A 23984-nucleotide genomic window follows, 5' to 3' on the forward strand; every position below is an offset into this window, starting at 1 on the left:
AGAAGGAGCAACAAATCAGAGTGGTAGTAAGGCCAGCTATCCCTGATAACACCATCCATTGGCAAGTGTTTGAATCTGATGAGAAAATTGTCAGCTTCTTGCAGAATGAAGCAGAGTTTTCAGGCAGGAACCAGTTGAGACTACAGGATCAGTATGGTGATCAGATCATTCATCTCAGTTCTAAAAAATTGCCTAAGGGTCTCATTACTCTAGAGAGTGTTTTTAATCCTGATGATCAAGCAAGAGGCAGAGTCATGAACCTAGCTGCTGAAAAGGATGATCACATTCCAATCATGGTTGCTGATGGAAAATCCTTGAACATGGGTAAGGTATGTTCTGAAATTGAGCAAGAGAACTTTATTCATCTATGTCAAGAATTTAATGATGTATTTGCTTGGACATATGATGATTTAAAGGGCTTTGACCCAAGGTTGTTTCAGCATACCATAGATTTAATTAATGATGTAAAACCAATAAGACAAAAACAGAGACCAGTGAATCCCAAGATTGAACCCCTAATGAGAAAAGAGCTATCCAAGTTGATTGAGGCCAATATAATTTTTCCCATCAAACACTCATCATGGGTAGCAAACCTTGTCCCTGTTAGGAAGAAGAATGGGGAGATTAGACTGTGTGTGGACTTTAGGGACCTTAACCAAGCGTCCCTTAAAGATCACCATCCTCTCCCTTCTATGGAGGAGATTTTGTCCAAGGTCAGTGGTTCAAAGAGATTTTCATTTTTTAATGGATTTTCTGGCTACAATCAAGTGCTGGTTAAAGAGTCTGATAGGTACAAGACTGCATTTACCACTAAATGGGGTACCTATGCTTATTGTAAGATGCCATTTGGGCTAACCAATGCAGGTGCTACATTTTAGAAGGCAATGGAGATGGCCTTCAAAAGATTGATTGACCAGTTTGTCTTAGTTTATCTTGATGATATCACTATGTATTCAAAAAATGTAGAAGATCATTTTGATCATCTAAGACGGATATTCCTAAGATGCAGAGAGTTTGGGGTTTCCCTTAACCCAAGCAAGTGTCTTTGCTACTAACCAAGGAAAATTATTAGGACATATTGTATCTGAGGATGGCTTAACTATTGATCTAGAGAGAACAAAAGCAATACTTGCCCTTCCTCTTCCTAAACACAAGAAAGGGCTGCAAAGTTTCTTACATAGGATAAATTTTGTGAGAAGATTTATCCCTAATCTTGCTACCATGGTGAAACCTCTTATAGCTATGCTAAAGAAAGGTATGGTCTTTGCATGGACCAAGGAAGGGAAGGAAAGTTTTGAAAAGATCAACACAGCCATAGCCTCAACCCCTACTCTCATGAATCCAAATTTTGAGAAAGATTTCATCCTTTATACCCTAGGTGGTGAGTCAAGCATTTCTGCTGTCCTGACTCAAAGAAATGATAAAGGAGACGAGCAGCCCATAGCTTTCTTTAGTGAAGGGCTTAAAGAATATGAAGATAAATACAGCTATGTAGAGTAGCAAGCCCTTGCAGTCATCAGAGCTTTAAAGAAATTTAGACACCTCCTGTCTCATAATAAGATTCATTTGTTAGTACCCCATACCAGTGTGAAAGACTTCCTTTTGAGCAAAGATATTAGTGGGAAAAGAGCTGGCTGGATTACTAAAATAATGGAATATAATGTTGACATTCAGATTACCAAGCTGGTAAGAGGGACGGGATTGTGTAAACAGATACTATCATCTCAGGAACCTGATGAGGAAGCTGCTATGATATTAACAGTATGATATTAACAGAGCAACAAGAGGCAAGAAATGGTGACCCAAGGAATTGGATGGATGATATGATGAATTTCTTATAAGGCATTGGATACCCTCGAGGATTAAATAGAACTAAAAGGAGACAGTATAGATTATAGTGAATTCCTTATATCATAGTTGACGGTGTCCTCTTTAGAAAAGAATTTAATGGAGCCCTATTGAGATGCCTCGATACAGACCAGGCTGAAAGAATGATCAAAGAACTTCATGATGGTCCTGATGGTGGCCACTTCTCAGCAAGGACAACTGCAATGAAGATCATGAGGGCTGGTTATTACTGGCCATCTCTGTTCTATGACTGTCATAGGTATGTGAGGAAGTGTGAAAAATGTGTCTTCTTCTCTGGCAAACAAAGACTTGCAGCTCTTCCCCTTCATCCCATCCAAGTGGACCAGCCTTTTGCCCAATGGGGATTGGATTTCATAGGCCCTATCAACCCTCCTTCCAGTTCTGGTCACAAATGGATTTTAGCTACTACAGATTACTTCACTAGGTGGACAGAGGCAGTTGCATTGAAGGAGGCCACTGAATCTTCAGTTGTTGAGTTCCTTGATGTAATTGTGACTAGGTTTGGTGCCCCTTCAACCATTATTTCGGATAATACAAAGTCTTCTGATGGAGCTCGGATTTGTGCATGGGCAGTGGACCATAATATCTATTTGAGCACATCCTCAGATTATTATCCTCAGGGTAATGGTTTGGCTGAGTCCTCCAACAAGAACCTGATCAAGATCATGAAAAGGACAATAGAAGATAACCAGAGGTGTTGACATAAAAAATTGAAGACTGCATTGTGGGCTGACAAAATAACGCCTAAAAGGTCAATAGGGAATTCACCATTTGTGTTAGTCTATGGCAGAGAAGCAAGGCTTCCAATCTCATCGGAGTTCCCATCCCTAGAGCTAGCTCATCAGCTGGAGTTGATTGAAGATGACGCCATGACAGTAAGAATGGCAGAGCTGATGGAACTGGAAAAGAAGAGAAATAAAGCCATGTAGACCCTAGAGACACACCAGTAGCAAGTAAAAAAGAGTTTTGACAAGAAGGCTAGGGTAAGAATCTTCAGGGAGGGAGATTTGGTTCTGAAATTGGATGCAGATAAGGCAAAACCAGGAAGACACTCAAAGTTTGATGCATTATGAAGTGGTCCCTATCTGATTGAAAGTTGTAAGCAGGCCTGGTGGAGAGATTCTGCCTATCCCAGTCAATGGGATCTATCTCAAGCCATGTTTCTGAGGGTTTGAGATTCCATGTACATAGTTAGCATAGTTTCGTTTCCAATTTGTTCCCTACTTTTTCAAGAAGTGCACAAGCACAAGATTTGTCTCAATGAGACAACAAGTTTTAAAATTTTGAAGGTTGCAGATGAAGGTTTCGTCTCTGGTTCCAGTTGCAGAGACAAGGGTTTCAGGGTTTTCCTCTCAGAGGTAGGGTTAGTGTTTCACAGTGTACGCAGGATCCACATCTTTTTGACTCTGTAGCCCAATGGATGCTTCAGGCCATTGGTCGTATGCATAGCAGGCTAGCATCCCCTATGAGTCGCCAAAAATGTTACATTTCGTGCCCCCCGCCAAATATTTGAATTTTAAATATTTGCCCGCCCAACAGTTTATTTCTGCAGGCCCGCAAGTCCCCCATCGTTGGATCGAGAAATATCTACGGTTGGCACTATCTCGTTATGGGAAGTTGCGTGTCGTTTTGCCATAGCGACATAGCGCCTTTTGGTCACGTGGCCGGTGGGTCCTCCTTTTCCTTGTTGTTTCTCTGACACCGGGTTTTGATAGATCCCCGAAGGGCACTATGGCGCTATCGGAAAATGTGTGTTCCTCGCCGTTAGCGACATAGCGCCCAGACAAAAAGTGTTACTGCGGCGACATCAGTTGTCAGGTGGGTCCCAAGTATGCCCTGTCGGATATCAGTGATGAATTTTGGCGCACGTTGGCAATGGTCAATTTTGTCATTGGCTGAGGTATGACTGTGTAGAATGTGAGCCCTGCTTCCCTTGGCGGGCCGCAAGCGAGGGCTTGTCAGACAGGTTGGCACGTGGCCAGTTCTCATTTGTTGGTACACTGATAGATCGAATCCATGTTGCTCGCCGCCAGATCTCAGAAAATCAACGATGGGCGCTATCTTGCTATGGGAAGTTGCTCGGAGGATATCCATAGCGACATAGCGCCCTGGCGACGCATAGCACAAATGATATCATGGGCCCCCCCCTTCTCCAAAGTAATACTACAGCTCGTCCTCGGTGGCAATTGTCAGGTGGGTCTGCATTTCACAAGGCCGAGGTTATCGTATGGGCGGCAAAGTGACGGCACCGGAGGGCGCTATGGCGCTATCGGGAAATTTGTTCTTCTCGCCGTTAGCGACAGTGCCCGGTCGGTAAAAGAGCATGGTGGGACCTCAAGCAACGTGGAAAGTGACTGCGATCGAAGGAGGTTTTTTGATTCGTTCCCAGCTGTACAAATCTTTTGATGTCAACAGTAGCCTAGACCCACGCCCCTCTCAAACGCACGAAGGTTTCCTCACCCTTGGATCAATCTGGATCAATGGTGGGCGCTATGTCGCTATGGAAAGTTGCGAGGATATTACCCATAGCGACATAGCGCCTCAACGACACGTAGCGAGGTGGACCCGTGTTCTCTTGTGAACCGCAGGGATGATGCTAGATTGTGCCAAGTGGTTGCCAAGTGTGCCGACGTTGGTTCGTGGGCCCAGAAGTTTTAAGGGCAAAGCGCAATAATTCGGCGAGTCTTCATGATCGTCAAATCTGTCTGGATCCACGACAAGCGCTATCTCACTATGGGAAATTGCTCGGAGGATATGCATAGCGACATAGCGCCTCGTCGACACGTGTCCCGGTGGCTCAGCAACATTGACAGTTAATGACAGCAGTTAGAATATTTGCTGCGGTCAGGGTTGAGTTGGCTCGGTTAGTTAAAAGACATGGTCAACTCAGGGAGACTTTGTAGGGTGGCGAAAAGATAAAAGACTGTTGGTCCACATGGCTCATCCCGGTGCCAAGATAGGTTGATTTTCTGACCTTGCTGATTCATGAGACAGAAATAGGGGAAATAAAGGGTTTTGCACGAATCTGATCTTCATGATCGATTTCAACCACCCTGGAGTAAATGCGAAACAAAGAAGAACACTCTACCACCCCGATCTAATCTATCTACCTGGTCAGAGCACAGTTATGGCGCCGTTTCTGCCTTCTCGGGGCCCTGTTCCAACCAAGATCAGATATCATTGCATCTGGATCTGTACCCAGATCAGATTTTCTCCATGATTATTCCCTACAAGACTTAATGGCAGGTAGTTGCGAAGTAACCACAGTTAGAGGACATCTCAGTTATGCCTGCACTATAAAGGCAAAATTTTATGAATTTTGTAGGGTGGACCTTTTCTCTGTTTTCTCTGTTATTGCTCTACAAATTTTCAGTGTAAATTCCCTTGTGCCTCTGAACTGCATGACATTTTGTTCTATCTCCTTCAGCCATTAATGTGGAAGTGCAAGAATTATTTGCCTCTCATTGATGTTTTGTAGAGATCTATGATCTGCATGACTGTATCTCCTTGGCCTATGAATGATAATATAAGTGAATCTCTCTTTCCTTGTGTCATTCGTCTTGGTTTTCTGCACTACATGTGATTATTAGAGTAAAGCAAGTCTGAACGTGTATATCCTTAGTTTCATTCTGGTTCAATAGTGCATATATGCGCAGAGAATGGTCTGAACACTCTATTTTGGTGCGTCACCTCTTTAGATTAGATTAGGAAGATTTGCTTTCATGCTCTCCCTTTTCCTCTCCAAGAGTAGTTAGGTGCATCCTGATAGTAAGAGGAAGCCGGCCTTCTCCGGAGACTCAACCTCACAGTTCAAGTCCCACAGCTTGGAGGTTGTTTCCATGTTTCACGAGGTCGTCCTTAGGTAACAACTTTGGACAAGGGTGCAGACTTCAGTGACAACAATGACATAAGAGGGCAAGGTAGCATCAATGACATTTATGAATGCAAGGTTGGTGCATTGTGGTGGCTTGGTGGCTGACATTGCACATGAAACCGGATGATGCAGTGAATGCTAGGTATTGTTTTGGGGCAATTTCATCCTTTTTTATCATGTTATGTTTCAAAGCCTTGAAACAACAGATGGTTTTTTAGGGTCCTGTTTTGGAGGAGCGTTTGAAGATTGTAGTCACCTCAAGTAACCCTTTCTTCCTCATTCTGATCTGGGCATTGTTGAGAGTTGATTTTTTAATTTTGAAATATAAATATTTCCTCCCTGTTTTGTGCATGGAGCATCCGCTTTGGAACAAGAGCAGAGATGAAAAAGGGTGGTGGAGAGGGATGTTTGACCAAAGTGGAAAGTGGGCTTGGAGGATATTTTGGCATGTGCAGTGTCGAGGCAAGGGCTTATTTTATTGCTGCTTATGGCCATTGGATTGGTTTTCCTAGTGTGTCTCACCATGTGCACCCCTTTCTTCTGTGCAAGGCACATGGGATCATTCTGGACTTACATTGTGGACTATGTCCACGACTAGGAGCTGATCATCGCAGCAGGTATACCCAGGGACCAGATGAATTTAAATCTTTTCAAATTCAAGCTAGCGGGGGCGTGGACAGAAAAGAAGCTGCAGGAGAGGGTCAATGGTTGTGGTTTCCATGGGTGTTGATGTGGTGTTGCTCGTGGGTGAGGAAGAGGGCACAGTCATGGACGTGGCTGTATGCACTATGCACTGAACAGGGCTGGCTCATGACCTTTCTTTTTCTGACCTACAATTTTTCTCTCAAGTTCTGGATGTCACCTTTTTTTTTTGTCTGGTTTTTTTTATGTTTGGTACTGACAGCAAGAACGTATAGTCTATGTCTTTGGATGGCATGTATGCCACCTCGGCAGTTTCTCTGTATGTAGGGTTTGGGTGGCGAGAAAGTATAGTCTGAATTTTGATGTGCTTAACACCCAAGTAGTCTCTCTGTATTTTGCAAGGGTTTGGGGGACTAACTGTTGATAGCTCTTGAAAACTAGTTTCGTACAGGGATTATGTCCACAGTTCATGGACAATGTTATATGTTAATTACTCTAAGACTTTATATTAATCATTAAAATATATATAATTTACCGACCAAAAATAAATAAATGATGTCGCTAATGTTAAAAATATATATCGATATCATAATGCATAGTAATAGACTGTTTGGTTGATGCACATATCTTGAAAAGGCTATTAATCAATAATATGACAATGACAAAGATACATAGGAGGCAAATATGTAGAAATGGCAGAAAACTATTATACAATCAACAAGCTATTTCTTTGTCATCACCCAAAACAAGAACGGGGATTGTCATTCAATATTGACTTCATCAGATGGGCAAATTATCTTTACACACATTTATCAAATCAATCTCCTATCATATTCAGGACAGATTTCCTTATATCACTGCACTTACTAGCTGGTTGGTCAAAGAATTCAAACAAATGGTAAGGATCAATGATGTGGGTGATGAGCGATTTGTATAAATTATAAGGTGATCCGATTTATGGATAATTTAATAACCAACAGCAAGAATTGAGATTAATTGGTATACTAATTGATGTCATAAAAAACCAATTCCCTTTTGAAGTTTCTAGCAATCAAAAAAAGTAATCTTCATAACGGAATGTGATATCTAGTACTTAATTAAACACTAATCAAAGAGGTGTGATGAAGAGATACAACCATTCAATCCAAATGATATAAACAGTACCAACCCGAAGTTAAATGGGGGACAAAAGAAACAGATCATGGAATTAGGAAAAGGAAGAAAAGAGAGACTGCAGTAATAATAATAAATTTTTCACAGCTCATATCAATAATCTCAATCTCTGGTATGGCTGTTTTGACACATGTTCATGATATGTTGTTGTGACTACTTATTAAATTAGGTACTTCAGATAATACATGTATATGACTGGTAAACATACTGATATACAGTATCATACTTCTGAATCAGGCTTTGTATACTTTATCTCCAATATATATTTATATTTTGTAAAAGCATATTTATCAATATAATTATCTATCTTATCTGTCTACAATAATAAACTGTATGGGATGGAACGTAATTGAAATAATGGGGAACAGTGAGGCACCACTAGATACACCACCCATTGAAGCACGAGGCCAAGAGGGATGAGAGATGTCACTCTTGGGCTTGGGTTGAAAGCGCCCTATTGTAATCCTTCCACCAACTCATATGGGAGAATTATTGTGATAGCTAAGGAAAGGATACTTGACCATATGAGGTGAGTAAGACAGAGTAATGGAGGGAATGGTGTAAAGGTTCTGCTAGGTACACCAACCCGTGAAACATGGGGCCAAGGAGGATGGAGTTTCAACTCTTGGACCTAGGGCAGAGACAGAGTGCATTTCATTATGTCTTTCTTATCTCATTCATCATTATGGTTAGGCCATAGTTAGGTGCTATAAGTAAGTTTCTTCCATAATCTTAACTATGCATGACATTCTTACCTAATATCTAAGTTAGGATTGTATATCTATTGTATTATTAATTTAGGGCAGACAATATAGCTAGTTTGTCTTTTATATATATAATATATGAACGAAATTTTCCCAACACTATCTTTGCAGGAGTACAAATCAAGGAAATGTACTCTCTAAACCTAATTTTCTACTTGATTAAGATTGAATTAGGGTTTTCACAAATTTGGGACTTTACAAGGTCTGGTAAAGCATTTGCTTTGTATCATTCATGCTTTAATACATGATTAAAATACATAGAAGTTTATGTATCAAGATTTCAAACATGCGAACGGTGCCCCAACTGCACCCAACAGGAATTGAATGTCGTGGAGTCTTTGAGAAGAGAGTACACTGACTTCCAACCCTACCAGGAAGCTTGATTGTTTTGAAAAGAAACCAATTATTTTGGTGTTTACTATGGCCTTCATTTATGAGTATCACAACTGCAAACATGGAATGTTTCTTTGGAGAAAATATATCCTTCTCTAACAGTATAGATTATTAAATTTAACATCTCTCATACAACTTTATTATAATCAACTCTATACTTCTGTCTTTACTTAGGGAGCCAGCTATATAAGATTTTTTCCTACGGTACACATCTATCCATTATTGAATTAGTTCAACTAATCTCTATTCCATTTTTCTCCTGAAACATAAATTGTGTTTAGTATATTTAGTGAAATTCCAAGTGAACCTGTGTTAACAAACAAACAATCAAATCAAGGTCTGACATTGAATTGACAGTTCTTTTCTATTTTAAAGACTAGCATTATACAAGGAAGGAGAGCAATAGTTCCTTACATGTGGTATTCCATCATGCGCTAATGTTCCCTCAAGGTCACCAATCATTTTGGCAGCTTGATTTCCACACTTCTTTGTATGCCCATCTTAATGATTTTATGGTCAAAATTGACCGCCCATATCAAAGTTCGCAGGAACAGCAACATCACTGTTCAAAGCTAACAAGTTAAGTGTAATACCTGATTACATTGCTATCAACTTCTGTCCCATGGCTACCACATGATGTTGAAGCTGAAATATTTCCATAAGAAATAACAGTTCTTCTGTAACAGTTTCCCTTGTTCTAGTGCCATATATCATATATAATGGATTGTTATCATTCTGCCATGTTACATGATGCTGTAATGTTCCCTTGTCCTGGTGTCATTAATCATATGCACTGGATCATTATCATTCTGCAAATTGTAATGTACTTAGATGGAGATCCCTTTTGTATGTCATCTACCACTGAATTTTGAAACAGTTGATGCATTCATGTATGTCTAAAAAGAGAATTGGAAATGGGGATGTCATTCTTGTGATCATGTTAGTACATAAAAAGCCATCTTTGATCTGTAGACTATTATTGAGTCCGAGTGTTTCTTGCTTGCGGTCGTGTGCCCTCTTCTATTTGTGCCGACCATGACCTCGACCTCGACCTCATCTTTCTTTCTGTCCATGACTATCACTCAGTCCGCGACCTCGTCCACTACTTCCGTGGTTTCTTATGGCTCCCGTAACCAGTAATTTTGTGGGGTATGGTCAGTTCTACCCGTGTCTGATCGATTGGTTTGCTGGAGTGGGTTCTTGCGGATCATCCTACTATTTTCGACTGGTGCTCGACTGGTGTTTGACCCATGTTTGATTTTCACACCCTGTGGTATTTCTGCTTGCCTCTCTCTGCAGGATCTTAGATACGCTGAAGGCTTAACAATATTGCAGAATACAGGGTGGCTTCTTCGTACGACTCTTGGCAGAGTGTGGGTGGTCTGTTGCAGCGTCTATGTGTTTGCGAGTCAAGGTTTGAGGTGTGATTGTTGTATATACTCTACGACTGCAGTCTCCTCTTCACAGTGGGTTTGCGGGGGTCTTTGTGAGACTTTGGCAGATTGTAGATTCTTCAGAGGGTTTACGGGTGTGGATGCTTGCTTCATTATACCACAAAAACGGTGTTTGTACATCTTGCTCTTTGCCGGCTCTACGACTTTCCTTACCCACTACTGGTGTGATCTCCTATGGGCTGTATTGCCTCCGACTGGTGTACTCTTGCTGGGCCATAGGTTTTGATTGCTTCCAACTTTACTGTGCATTCGGATCTGTGCACCAAGCTGCTACTGTAGGTGGATTGTTGTTGTGAATCCGGCTGGCCATAGGGTTTTTATACGGCTCCAAATAGTGCCTACAGGTGATAATCAAACCATCACATACCACCGCTTATGTGATCGGGTTTTGAAACTAGAAAATGATAACATTCTGTTGAAAGAACAAGTGTCTGAATTGACAGCAGAAATTGCGAGCCTCAAACAATCCATGGAATCGAACACCATGAAGATTCAACATTTTTCGGACACTTTCATCTCTGAAACAGCTGGGTTAAAATCCAACATAGAGGTTGTCATTGAATAGTTGGCCGGGATCAACAAAATCAAAGAACAGCAAACCGAGATGGCAACCATACACTCTTCTCTGATTGCGGAAACGGAACAAAAGGTGAAATCATGGGCTTCACTTTGCACCAATACTGATACTACTACCCCGAGACTGAGTATAGACAAGATTGTTGACGAGAGGGTGCGATAGGCACATGAGCTCAACTTGCGTGTTCGTGGTCTTACACCCACTTCTGACCCTACTGCTATTGGACATTCCTTTCTTTTTGATCAACTTGGTATCACAAACATTACCTTGGATAGATGTTGGTTTGCTACGGGGGACATCCTTTTTATCAGATTCTTCTCTTTTCCAGATAGGCTTCATGCCCTTAGAGCGAAGAGAAAGTTATTTTCTCTCCCCTCAAAAATTTATCTGAACGAAGATCTTACTAAGGCACAGGTTACAAAACTCAAACGGGCTTGGGGAATTGTGGCAGATGCTAGGCGTGCTAGGAAATGGGCTGTTATTAGGAATCTTAGAGCAGTGCTTACTGATTCTCCTCCTACTGGTTGGATAGAGAGGACAACCTCCAAACCGGCATGACAATCCCGACAGCAGTCTGACAAGAGGAGACCTCCTTCTCTTCTTGTCAACTGTTGGAATGGTAATGGCTCTTTATGGTCATTACCCGGTCTTTTTCAGGATGCGCTGGGGTCCTCAGATATTTTGATCGTTACTGAGACTCACGAGAGCCCTATGCGCCCTCTTCTAGGTTATCTTGGTTATCAATGGCTATCAGTTTGCAGGGATGAGGTCCGGACTTCTGGTGGGGTCCGTGGGTCTGGGGGTGTTGCTTGTTTGGTTTGAGATGATATCTTCAGTGTCACTTCAATTGTTCACTCTGACGCCTATGCCACATTTATGTGGGTCCGGATTGGTTGGCGGAAATATCGACAAAGAGATATTATTATTGTTGTTTGTTATTTTCCACCGGCCTCCTCTCCTTATGCCATTCATGACCCGGGGAATGGAGATCCCTATTGTGACCTTCAGGAGAGTATTTAACAGTACGAGGCTTTGGGTGATATTATTATTCTTGGAGACTTCAATGCTTGAACCAAGGATCTTTAGATTCCTTTACATGGCTCTAATTTGAACTGCACTTCTGAGTTAGATCCGACTACTATGGGCTTGCAGCGCACCTCAGAGGATGTTCTTGGACCGCTCTCAGTTTATGGCTGTCCCCTCCTCCAGCTCTGTGACTCTTATGGGTTGTTGATTCTGAACGGTTTATCCTTCCTGGATCAAACCTCTTTACCTACTGGCTGCTGGTAGGGGCTGTCTACATTGTGTGAGCGAATGACTATGCGGAAACCATTCTGTGTCCTCTGCTAGGTGGCGGCCTCGGCTGCAACAGCAGGGTCCAACCCTATTCCTATGAGCTACTAGACAACACTTATACAACCTAGATAGGGCGGTTGCTGTGGTGGTGCGAGTGTGGTTGACTATGTCATTTCCTCTCATTCCTCCATTTCTTCCATTTGCAGTTTCACCATTGCACGTCTCCCCTTAGCTGATCATGCTCTTGTTAGCATTTTTGTTTGCGTTTCACCCTATATGTCCCCCACCTTCGCTCTGCCCGGCTGGTACCGTCTCCCTCCCTACTTGCTTTCATTTCCTTGAGAGTGATGGTGAGCTTTTTACGTATCACCTTAGGAGATTTTTGACACCTGCTAGCTTTAATGAGTCGCTTGCTGCCTCTAACATGTTTGATTCGCTCGCCTCTGCCATCTGGGATACCACTCTCCTTTCTATTCCCTGATGGAACTCAGAAATTTTGGGCATTTTCTTGAGATGCATTTGTTAATCATTTCAGGGTTGGCTGATGGAAAGAGTACTCCCAGGGCAAATCTTGTATGCTGATAATCATACTGTTAAGGAAATGTACAAATAATGCGGCCGACAGTCAAACGAAACAGAGGATATATTCTCACCAAAGTATATGACATGGGGATTGTGCCAGGATATAAATAGCAAGTTGTGGAATCAGAAATGATGCACATGAATTCTCTATCAGAAGGTTCAAAGAGATGGGTGGCTTTACAATGGAAGTGCACATACAGAAGAAGCCAATTGCTCTACATGATGCCTGAACCAATGATGTAAGAAGAAAGGACATGGTTACAGGTTTAGATCACTTGAAGAAAAGTAATCTTCATCTTGGAAGAAAAGAGTACAAGAATAAAGATACATTACAGCTACATAGGGAGGGATTGGAACTCATTGTCCTAGGTCAAATTGCAGTAGTTCTACTTATGGATGAAAACCAATTGCAGAACAAGGACAGTAACAATGAAATCACTGTGGATCAAAGGATTTTAACATTTCAAAATATTTTACAATCTCGGGCAGAAGAACTCCTCAAAATTCAGAAGCTTGCAAATTCAGGCTCTCTTGAAAATTCTTCAATACCCCTTATTATAGTAGCAACAGAAGATGCAATTCCATTTCTTCAATTATATTTTGAAAATCATGATTATTTTGGCCTTGAAGAGGAACAGGTATGGTTTGTAACACAAGGGAGTTTGCCTTGTGTTGGCAGCTTGAGTGATAGAGAGGAATACAAAATCCTTATGGAGTCATCTTGGAAAATAATTGAGGCACCAAACGGGCATGGGAACATTGTCAGATCTTTATTGGAACAAGGATTTCTTGAGTGGTTGACAGATAAAGGCATACAATACATACAGATATGCACCATAAATGAGCTTACAGTGATTGGCGATCCTATATTCCTTGGGGATATGCATAAACAAGGAACAGATGTAGGAGTTAATCTTTTTGCTCAAGAATTTCATGGTCAATCTGAACAAGCTGCAAATATTATATGGAGCTTAAACCATATAGTTTGCAATACCAGAGCGGAGAAAATGGCTATATTTCGATCTCAGAGGAAAGTGGTGCAATACCACAGCTTTTCACGACAGGGTTGCAAAAAGAGAACGCCTGCCTCACTACTATCTTATACATGAGTTATTTGTAGAAACTAAGAAACTGTATCAAATGGAATAATACTATAAGGAGAAGCTGGGCAACGAATTCATGTAAAAAGTACATATAATCAAAGACAAGTCTGTAAAATGGAATATGAAAACAAATAGTCTTGCCTGGAGATATACTCAGTATCAATGGATTGTATTTCATTGTTTAGTCATACAAATCACTCGACGTCTATAGGCTGCAAATCGACAATATTACTTCAGATACGATCTCTTCCTGAGTGGGTATTTTTTCTTTTTCAGAGGATCACGTGCATGTCATGGAGGCTCCAGCGTTCACTTTTCACCAACCCGCATCTAATTTTGCATGAGTACTAATGTTTTATGTTTTGTTTTGCAGGGCTGAGTTCGTGGGAGAATGTAGGAACTTTCCTGCGGTAGTGATATTCATATGAATGATGTTTTTCAACCCACGTCAAGGAGCGCATCAAACTTATATATTGAAGTTTGAGTTTTTGCGTGGTGAACAAACCTGGGCTTAAAAGGCTGCATCATATGAGCATGCAAGAGGATAATGGAGCATTACATCTTCAGTGCCCAGAGATTTTGCATAACATCAACCTCGCAGGAGTTGCAGGGATTTATGAATCTGAATCGGAAAGATGCAGACACGGGACCCATGATTTTGTGTGTCATGTTGTGGATGAGAAAACGCCAAGCCCTGACAGCAAGGATAAAAGGAGTCCACGCATTTTGGATTTTAAAATATTTTGAATAATGATAAGAGAGCTTGCGTTAGCGATGCAATCCTTTATTAGGATGAATTTTGAAAACAAAACTAATCCTAATAAAGTTCGGTAGCATCCAAAATTATCAGTCATATTATAATTATGTTAATTATTTCAGTTTTGAGTTATGATGAGGCACGTTGCTTGGAAAGCAACCGATGCCCTTCAAACATTTATAAAATATATGTAAAGTGAAGCCAAATAGGGGGTGATATGACTTTTCAAGAAACAAAAACTTTGCATATTTTGAAGTATACATATTATTAAATTTCTTCAAAGGGAGATTGCTGAAGTTTTGAGCAAAGCAGATGAAGATTGAAAATTATTGAGCATAAACACTGAAATTGTCTAAGATCGAGCTGTGTTGAATAGAGCATCAAAAGCCTGAGTGTCTTCAATAAAAGCTGTCCAACAATAAAAATCAGTAAGAGTTTTATTTGTTTTGGAGTTGGAATATATATAACTCGTCCTTTATGATTTTGTTGTTTATTTGTTTATAATTTACCGTTTTGATAGGTACATTAAATTGTTCATTGCTATTCAAATTTGATAAATACAAATATTGCAAACTATAAACTTTTCCTTTATTTGTATCTATTGTGTCCACATGAGGGTTAAAGCATGATAGACTAATCTGAATACACCAAAGTGTAACAATTTGCAGCATCATAATAATTGAATTATCAACAAATATAATATCATCAATATCATGTAGTAGTATGTAAGAAATATATGTTCGACTCTATTACCCATTAAAATTTGGCACTGATCATTAATCTGTTCGTGATTTTCAATTCATATGCTGGCAACTCTTTAGCCTCTTTCCTTTAAGAGTTTGAAACTTATTTGTAATAGTGATTCGTTTTAAAATTTTCCTTTCAGCGCATAAAATTCTAATAAAGTAATCAAAGTTTGAAGAATAATAACCATTAATCATTATCCAGAAGATTTCCTCGAGTACTTGCCACTTGAGGAATTTATTTTTGCATTATAATTCACTGTAAATTATCTTGGATCCGAGTTTTTGCTATCCAAGATTTGGGTGAATAGGCCTTGGTCTAGCGGAGCCAAAAGCGCAAAGAATTCAAATCGAATAGATTAATCTTGTCAAAGTTGGCCAAAAATCGATTAGATACCCAGCATCGAGCAGACAAGGCTCATAGGTTTCTAATCAGGGATTTTGATAACCAACATTCCCCACCGTTCCCCTTCCTCTCTCAAAGTTAAGCGTCAAAATACCTGTCATATGAATAAATGGTTTGATGCTGATTGCAAAGCTTTCCATCGCTTTGTTCATGTCGCCTTTGAGGCTCAATCTCCTGCCTTCACCCATCTGTGTCGTTCATACCTCTGTTTTCTTTGTCGTAAGAAACGTTTTTTTGCCTCCATTCAGTGCAAAACCCTTCGCTCCACACTTATTCAAAATCCCCAGATTATTTGGCGTACCCTTTTCCCTCGTTGCTCCCCCCGTCCTCCACTCTCGACTACTGCTCTCTGACCTCCCATATCACTAGGCTTTACAACATTCCTGGGCAGCCACCTCTCCACTCCACTCCACCTCCTTACTGCCGCTTGTTCACCTACTCTAGTATTATGGAGGCCATCAAATCTTTGAGATGCAGCAAAGCAGCAAATGAAGAGGGTATCCAGGTAGAACTTTTCAAACTTGGTGCTTCAGTTCTTAGATCTTACCTTCCTGCACTCTTTAATAGAGTGGTTTGCACTGGGTTTCCTAATTCCTGGTTTAGACATACGGTTTACCCTATTCACAAGTCTAGGCCTACTTCCGATCCAAGTAACTATAGAACTATTATGATAGGACATACTTTTGCCAGACTTTATGCCACTGCTCTGAACACCATGTTATCTAGTGAGCTTGATAGAAGAGGTTGTAGGGCTAAAGGGCAAGTTGGTTTTTGGGCAAACTATCAAACTATGGATCATGTGTTTACACTGTGGGCTATCATTGAGGAGGCTAGACATCGCTCTCAAAAGGTCTATTGTTGTTTTGTGGACTTCCATAAGGCCTTTAATTATGTTCCTAGGTTGGCTTCATTTCAGCGGCTTCATGAGATTGGGATCTCAAATATGTTACAGACTGCTATTATGAGGCTTTATGAGAGGGTAACTGGTAGGCTTAGGACTCTGGAGGGATTTTTTAATCCGATTCAGAGCACTATTGGGGTGAAGCAAGGTTGTCCTCTTTCTCCTACATTGTTTGGTTTGTATATTGATGAGTTGGAGGATTTCCTTCTAAAATCCTCCCAACCGGGAGATGTGTGTTATTTGTATCAGGTCTTGATCTCCATTCTCCTCTTTGCTGATGATGTAGTTCTCTTGGCTTCTTCTCCTGACAGCTTACAGAGACTCCTTGATGGTCTGGCTTCTTTTTGTGTTCAGCCTTATGGTTTTCTCTAAGCTCATTTAGAGTTGGTTCTCATTGCCTCAGGGTTTGAACTGACCACCATATGGATCGAGCTGATAGGTTATGTCAGTTATGTACTTTGGCGGAGGTTGAGACTAAGATCCACTTCATATTTCGTTGTCCTCTTTACTATGAGATTAGAGGGAGATTTTATTGCCTTTTCAGAGACTGTTCTTCTCTTTCGATGTTCTTCAACTATATTGATCAGCGGTGTCTTGCACTTTTTCTTCAGGAAGCCACTCATCTTCAAGAGATTACCCTACAGTCTTTTATTCCTCAGAGGCGTACTTCAAATCAGCTCATTACTGCTTTTTTCTCTCCCTCGTCTCCTCCACGAGGTTTGAAAAGGCCTTCCACTACTTCTCATTCCAGATCAATCAGACATTGTACCAATCTCTCCAAGCAGCGACAGTCCTATAGCGGTTCTTCACGGCATTCTAAGGCTATGGATAGTTCATGGGTGTACCTCTCTATTACTGATTTCTTTGTGGCAAGGAAGGACCCTTAGTCCTTACCTTGTCTTCTTTATTGTTTGTCTCTTGCTTTTGTTTCTTCTCAGTCACCGTTTGGTGCTTCTGCTTTGGTCGGCTCTTCTGTTGTATGCTCAGTCCCATAAACCATTTTGGTTTTTCATGGACATTAATATTATTATCTTATCTTATCTGCCACGTCACATGATGTGTTGTGTCAACACAAAACATTCCCAACCATGAAAAAGAGAATAGAAAGCCGAATCAAAACATAAACTAAAGTTCAAAACATTCCAATGCATTGAATTTCTCTCCATAAATTATACCAATTGCAAGTGTGTCATTTAAGGAAATGATCATAACAATAGTAAGACTAGATGAACTTGCCATTCTCCTGCATTAGTCATGTTTTTCTATTACAGCTTGATATCTCTTTTGTTGTTTCTTTAGCAAACAAATGCAAGATATTGCCCTAGTTCAATTCGATTTGCTTTTTTTCATTTCTGATGTCAGAATATATATCTGTAATCAATTTTCCATCTTAGAATCCAATGCATTCTGTTTCCATTGTTTTCGGTTGGCTATATTCTCCAGCTGCAGTAATTCCCTCTCAAGGGTTTTAATATTTGCAGACACTTCTAGAACTCCAGCCCTCTTCCAGAAAGAATCCCTAAGGAATAAAAAAGATTGAAGCAAAATATAAAATAAGGATTCAGAAAATACAGGAACACATTAAAATAATCTCACTTTCAAGTAAGTCTCTTATGACACTATAATAGATTATGCATAACTTTGTAACATCTTTATCAGGGAAGACATAGCATCAAATAGAATATTAGAATGTGGAACAGAGTCCCCTTCTATATACCCAAGGTGTGTCCCTTATAGCTGCACGAATGTTTCACAACCATACAAGACCGGTCTCCACCATGTGATTCCCAATACCCACTTTCCTTAGACTAGATCAAATTCAAAGTCTAAGACACCTCTTTGAGACCTAACAAGACACAAACTTTAAGCCAAGGTTTTCAAGGATGAAATAGGGCTTCTTCCAACCTTAGATGTAGTCTCCAAATGTTTTCATACACAAGTCCCCCCAATATGTAGTTCGGAAAATCAACTATGTACTTCGGAAATCAACCATATACTTTGGAAATCAACTTCCTCGCCTAAAACTCCAAATAGGGCTACAAGGAAAAACTAAGGATTTGTGAAGGCAACCTTCTTGGAATTCCACCATAGAAAGTCTTAAACACCTTCAAACATTCCAATCCTGAAATCAACAACCCCTACCAAGTTAGGAATCTTGACCAATCTCCCAACTCAAGTTGTTTGCAAAACTCTCCTAGGCCTAATAGGCTAATTAGGTGTCTTTCCAAAGCAAGTACAAAAAATTCAAAGCATCTTCCAACCAATCCTATTGAAATACTTCAAGGACATGTCAAAACATCTAAGTCCAAGTTCCTATGGTTCTATTCCACCCCTGGGCCAAGTTGTGCCTCAAAAACCCAAAACTAGACAGTCACATTTAGATTAGTGTTTTCTCCCAACATCTTTTGCTTCCTGGTCTGAGACCCAAATAATACTAATGTACATTCTCTCCCCCTTCTTTCCACCGAGGCTTATCTTCTTCCCATGGTGGAATCTCTAGGAAAGAGATTTTTTCTCTCAAAACCCTAGTTAGGGCCTCCTTGCGACCAACAAGCAATCAAAATTCAATTTCTCTTAACCAATATGACTTCACAACCTCAAACCACTTGCAAATCCTTCATAAGAACACTCTACAACTTTTCCAATCCTTCGGAATTGCATATGAATCCATACAATTCCGTACAAGTAGTTTCTCGAGCAGTTTTAATAGGGAAACAGCAGAATTTTATTGATTTGAAACAATGATTACATTAGATTCTTCTCTTCTATGTTGAGAAAGGTTTCTCAACCTTATTTATGCTTATTTATGTCATTCCCAAACAATTCCAACTGATAAAGGTGATTGTGAACGTTGGGATTCGAACATTGCATTTTTGCACAAAAGTAACATTATGCAACATTCACAACTTTGACAACTTCTTGCAGAAGTTGTCAAATGTCTCCAAACTTTACTAAACTTTAATCCTAGACCCTACCTAGGATTTTAAGAGTTTTAATCAATAAATAATCATTATTTAACCTTCTAGACTATCTTGTCCTCATTCTACCTAGATATTGCCCATAAAAAAATGACTAAGGTAGACAATCAGGTTTATAACACACCTAATGTCTCCTTGCCTTACAACTTGGACATTATTTCTAGCATTGGATTCCAGATCCAAATCCTATCCTAACCCTTTGTGTTTGATCCTCCTGATGCGCTTGCAATGGTAGGTATTGCAAGTGCTCCTGCACCAGAATGTCATCTGCCTTTGTTTGCCAAGAAGCTGACACTAGGACCCGCTTGCAATCAAGATGTGACATGCTAAGTTTATACAATAAATTAATTGACTTAATCCCATATTATAGAGGAAAGCCTGAAATCAAAGCGTATAGTTCACAATCAGAGAGAATGCCCGTGCTCAATACAGAAGGTAAGGTTGGAATTATAAACCATGTTTTATTGAAGCTACGAAGGAAAAAAAAAGAGTGCAACAGCAGGTACTTTAAACCAATGTATACACAGTCCAGTTAAGGTTTCATTGCTATTTTATACCCCACATTGCCTGCCGATAATGACAAACAAAACGGACTACCCGCCATTCTGAAACCACTTTGTTCTTAAATCCCTGTGGAAGTACCACATTTGCTGACCATCCGATGACGACCAGGCCACTGCTGGCTGTCTCATCGGGACCAACCGGCTCAAGTATTAAAGCCGCACAGATAACTCAATTATATATAAAATCTGCACACACATTATATGAATCCTTGCATAATTTGGAATTAAAAAATATTATGTTTTTCCCCTAAATTGGATACAGCCCTAGAATTGTGCATTTCATCTAGTTATTATGATATATTTATATATAAGAAAATCTCTTTCTACTATACTGTACGATCGGAAGAATTCATTCAAACTCTTATCCAACTACAAGATATCAAACAGCTTTTATTTTAAAAGCGTTTTATGGCGTTATGGTTCTCTATTCGACAGTTTAGTGTGAAATGAAGGAAACGCATCTAAAAATCTATGGAATTATTTCAAAAAAGGATTAGCTCTTGCGCACTTCATGGTATCTGAAAAGGAGATACCTATAAGCAACCTAGAATCCTATGAACAATATCTGAAGAGCGATAGAATAAGAACTGAACTTGTCTTAAGAAATTTAATTCGTTGGCACAATTTCAACTTACCTGACCATTAGGTTCTTTTGGGTGAACAATCTCAAGTATTGTACCCAATGTCTTGTAGTTCAAATAGTGGTCTTCAGAAATAGACTTTCCTTCCCCGCTACTGTTATCTGAGATTCTGCGTCTGCCAAAGGACATAACCATAGCTTTCTGTCTTTCACCATCGAGACCCGGCCGTGATTGGAGTTCGAACTCGGTTTCTATTTGACTGAATTGAAGAGTTTCCGAGGTATGCTTATCAATAATCATGATTCCCCTCTGCTTGAAAACCATCCTTCTCGATTGACCACTTTAGACTTTCTTGCCCCTTTCTTGCTTTACAAAGCAGAAAACCCTAATTACAGTATTTTAGAACCCAAGTTCCAGAAATTTTAAGCCTGAAATCCCATTTTCTTGCTAATCAGAATTCAAAGCATTTGTTTTTTAATCTCTGGATCGATCATAATGGGATTTTCTGTTTTTCCAACCACAAAAAACGAGTTGACCGAATCTCTCCGACGGAAATCACGGAGCATTTACATTTCTTCCTCCAAATCTTGGATGCTAAAATCTCCATCGCCTAGAAAAATGTTGGGTCCTTCCGAATATCTCTGTTAAATGAATATGAAAGCTGGCTTACAACATCAATACGGCAATAGTTAGTCTACGTTAGACCCCCTTCGTCGTGAAAGAGAAAACCATCGAGAAGAAATGCCATGCCCCCTCCATGTTCAGGTGTATAGGTTCAAGGCATTGTCAAAAAATAATTTGATGACCTTGCCATTCTGCTATGAACCCCTATTAAAAAGCGTCCCTAACTAACGGGTCGAGGGAAAACAGGAAGGCTCTTTTTAATCTATTTGCAATTCTTGACAAACTCTGATAAAACTAGAGTTCAATTGCGGATACAATTGACTCTCATCAATTAAGACGTGGAAGAAAACCAGAAGCCTAATGGTAGGAAAGAAAGGTCTTTAGGTGCTCCTAGTGGTATTGACACTAATTGGGTTTCTTGCTGAGATCGGCTTGATCTCTCACATGTCAAAATTTCACTTTTAGCCCTTTTTTGAAAGGACGCCGCTATCATTCCCACGGTATGCACCATTGATGGAGTTTCAAAATTGAGTCTAAATACAAAATCTACCATTATTAGTCCCTGCCTTTTACGAAGGCAGTGAACTTATGTTTTTTTTACCTCAAATTAATTTATGCCAAAAATCGAATGCATGATTTGATACTTTCTAAAGTTTGATTTCAAAAATCAATTATAGAATACAAATTCTGAATTTTTGATTTGTCAAAGAATAAATTTCCAGTGTTCGACATTTTTAAGCCGATAGGCTTTTTTATTGTGGCACACAATGCTCTGATAGTTGTCTTACATCTAAAAACTATCAAATGTTGGCCAGAATTCACATTTGGATGGCCAGAATTCTCATTTGGAACACAGTAGCCTGATAGTTGTCTTACATCTGAAAACTGTCAAATGTTGGCCGGAATTCACATTTGGATGGCCGGAATTCTCATTTGGAAAATACAAATGTTGACCGGAATTCAGATTTGAATGGCCGGAATTCTTATTTGGAAAATACAAAATAATAAGCTTATGGATCCCAGAAGTAACCTGCTTCAATGAAAACGATGGTTGTAAAGAGCAGAAGTAATAAAATATAAATGCAACCCAACCTGATGCTGAGAGTAACTTTAAATCTATGATCCATGCAATTGCTTGGAAATCAACCCACCGCATTACGAAATGGAAGATACATATAACCTTGAAATTCTACACAATGGCAAGCCGAGAACATCTGGGATACTCAACACATAATCTCGCTATCAAGCAGAGAATGGCGTCTGATACAGAAATACTTGAATAAATGACCATAATATCAGTCTTGAGAAGGAAGATGGTGATTGCATTTCAATTCAGTAAAGTGAATCCTGCTTGCTTCGATAATTATTAGAGCTTTATTGAAAACTAATTTAAAATGTTTTGAATATTTCAAAAGCCATCTTCTTCACTTGAGAAATATTTATTTATTTCCGTTTGTTTTTAATGTATTTTCTATGTTGTTTTTTAGAATTGTTTTTGTGTTTGATCATTAGATTACATTGGATTCTTTTATCTTTAATTAATTAAGAACTCGTATATCTATATTTATAAAGTTTACGTCGAAAATGTCAAAAGTTGGGTATGTACAATATATTTGTTTCTATGAGATTGTATTAGATTTGTTTATTTAAAAATTAGAAATGACTTTTATATGTGTTTCCATTATCTAAACTATGCAACTATCTTATTTTTTGGAAAGAGCCTAGAAATTAGAAATGACATCTACATTAATATGTGCGCCCACTAAAACGCGATTCACGTTGGAATTTTAAAATATCCAATATGTGGTTGGAATTATATGGAAATTATTTGCAGGTGCGGCCCATCCATAATCTAATGCACGTCCCAGTAAATGTGGCATGATCTTTATCAACTACCATCCACCACCCCCTCCAATGCGAATGAGTAGGGACTAGGTACAATGCATGCAAGTGGTTTCCTCCTTCTCTTCTACATGCAGAAATTAATTTTCCACAATTCTCTAAGTTAATCTCTTGCCTTTGTGAAATCTATTTTGGGTTTCTATATTAAGCATTTGCTTAACAACTCCTTGCAAATGATTTCAATTTAAAAGCGGGCATTTTTGTTCTTAAGGAAATGTACTTTGCACAGAGAGGAGAAAGCAAATGAAGATTTGAAAAAGGTAAGATATTTCCATTATAGCTATAACTTTTATAATAAATTTGCAGACCTGGGTGAAGGCCATGTTGCTTTGTTGTGCCTCGATGCTCATTTGGTTATCTCTATTTTGCAATTCTATGAGCAGTTGGGCTATCAATACAAAGACATATAGTATAATGTATTGCTGGTGTATGCTTTCTACTCATGATGTAATAAAATCATAACTAGTTCATTTAGTTGTTGCTCTATTTGAATTTTGCTTGAAGCAATACCACTGTGTTGCTCTTCTTTATTGTTAACCTGTATATGCAAGGTCTGACCAACATATTTCAGCTAGCTACCATCCAATCCAATCATAGTGATCTATTTAACAATCTGTATCCTATGAAAGAAAGAAAGCAAAGGAGAAATAGAGTTTTCTTAGCAAGTAATTCTCCAACCTTGTGACTTTTCCAAATGATGGATAAGAAGATTGCTACATTGGATAGTTAGCTACATTTTCATGACTTGTTAGGGATAACTGGTTGTTAATATATCTCGAGTTCTAATTTTCCCATCTTATAT

General features: G+C 39.5%; 1 protein-coding gene across 5 annotated transcripts in view; it reads right to left on the reverse strand.

Annotated features, from left to right (window-relative positions):
• Positions 1–21782, reverse strand: part of LOC149550278 (uncharacterized) — a 35967-nt gene extending 14185 nt beyond the window's left edge. For 2 of the 5 annotated variants that reach the window (XM_089793357.1, XM_089793358.1), the window contains exon 1: positions 20711–21706. In XM_089793357.1, the coding sequence (XP_089649483.1) occupies positions 20711–20980 (270 nt within the window). In that variant the 5' untranslated portion in view covers positions 20981–21706. Of the gene's footprint in view, positions 1–20710 lie in introns of all 5 variants that reach the window. The other 3 variants (XM_089793361.1, XM_089793360.1, XM_089793359.1) reach the window with 2 other exon arrangements.
• Positions 21783–23984: the final 2202 nt, after the last annotated feature.

This window comes from Cupressus sempervirens, chromosome 7 (assembly GCF_028749045.1).
Source record: "Cupressus sempervirens isolate cs-2001-9-10 chromosome 7, ASM2874904v1, whole genome shotgun sequence".
Classification (NCBI taxonomy): domain Eukaryota; kingdom Viridiplantae; phylum Streptophyta; class Pinopsida; order Cupressales; family Cupressaceae; genus Cupressus; species Cupressus sempervirens.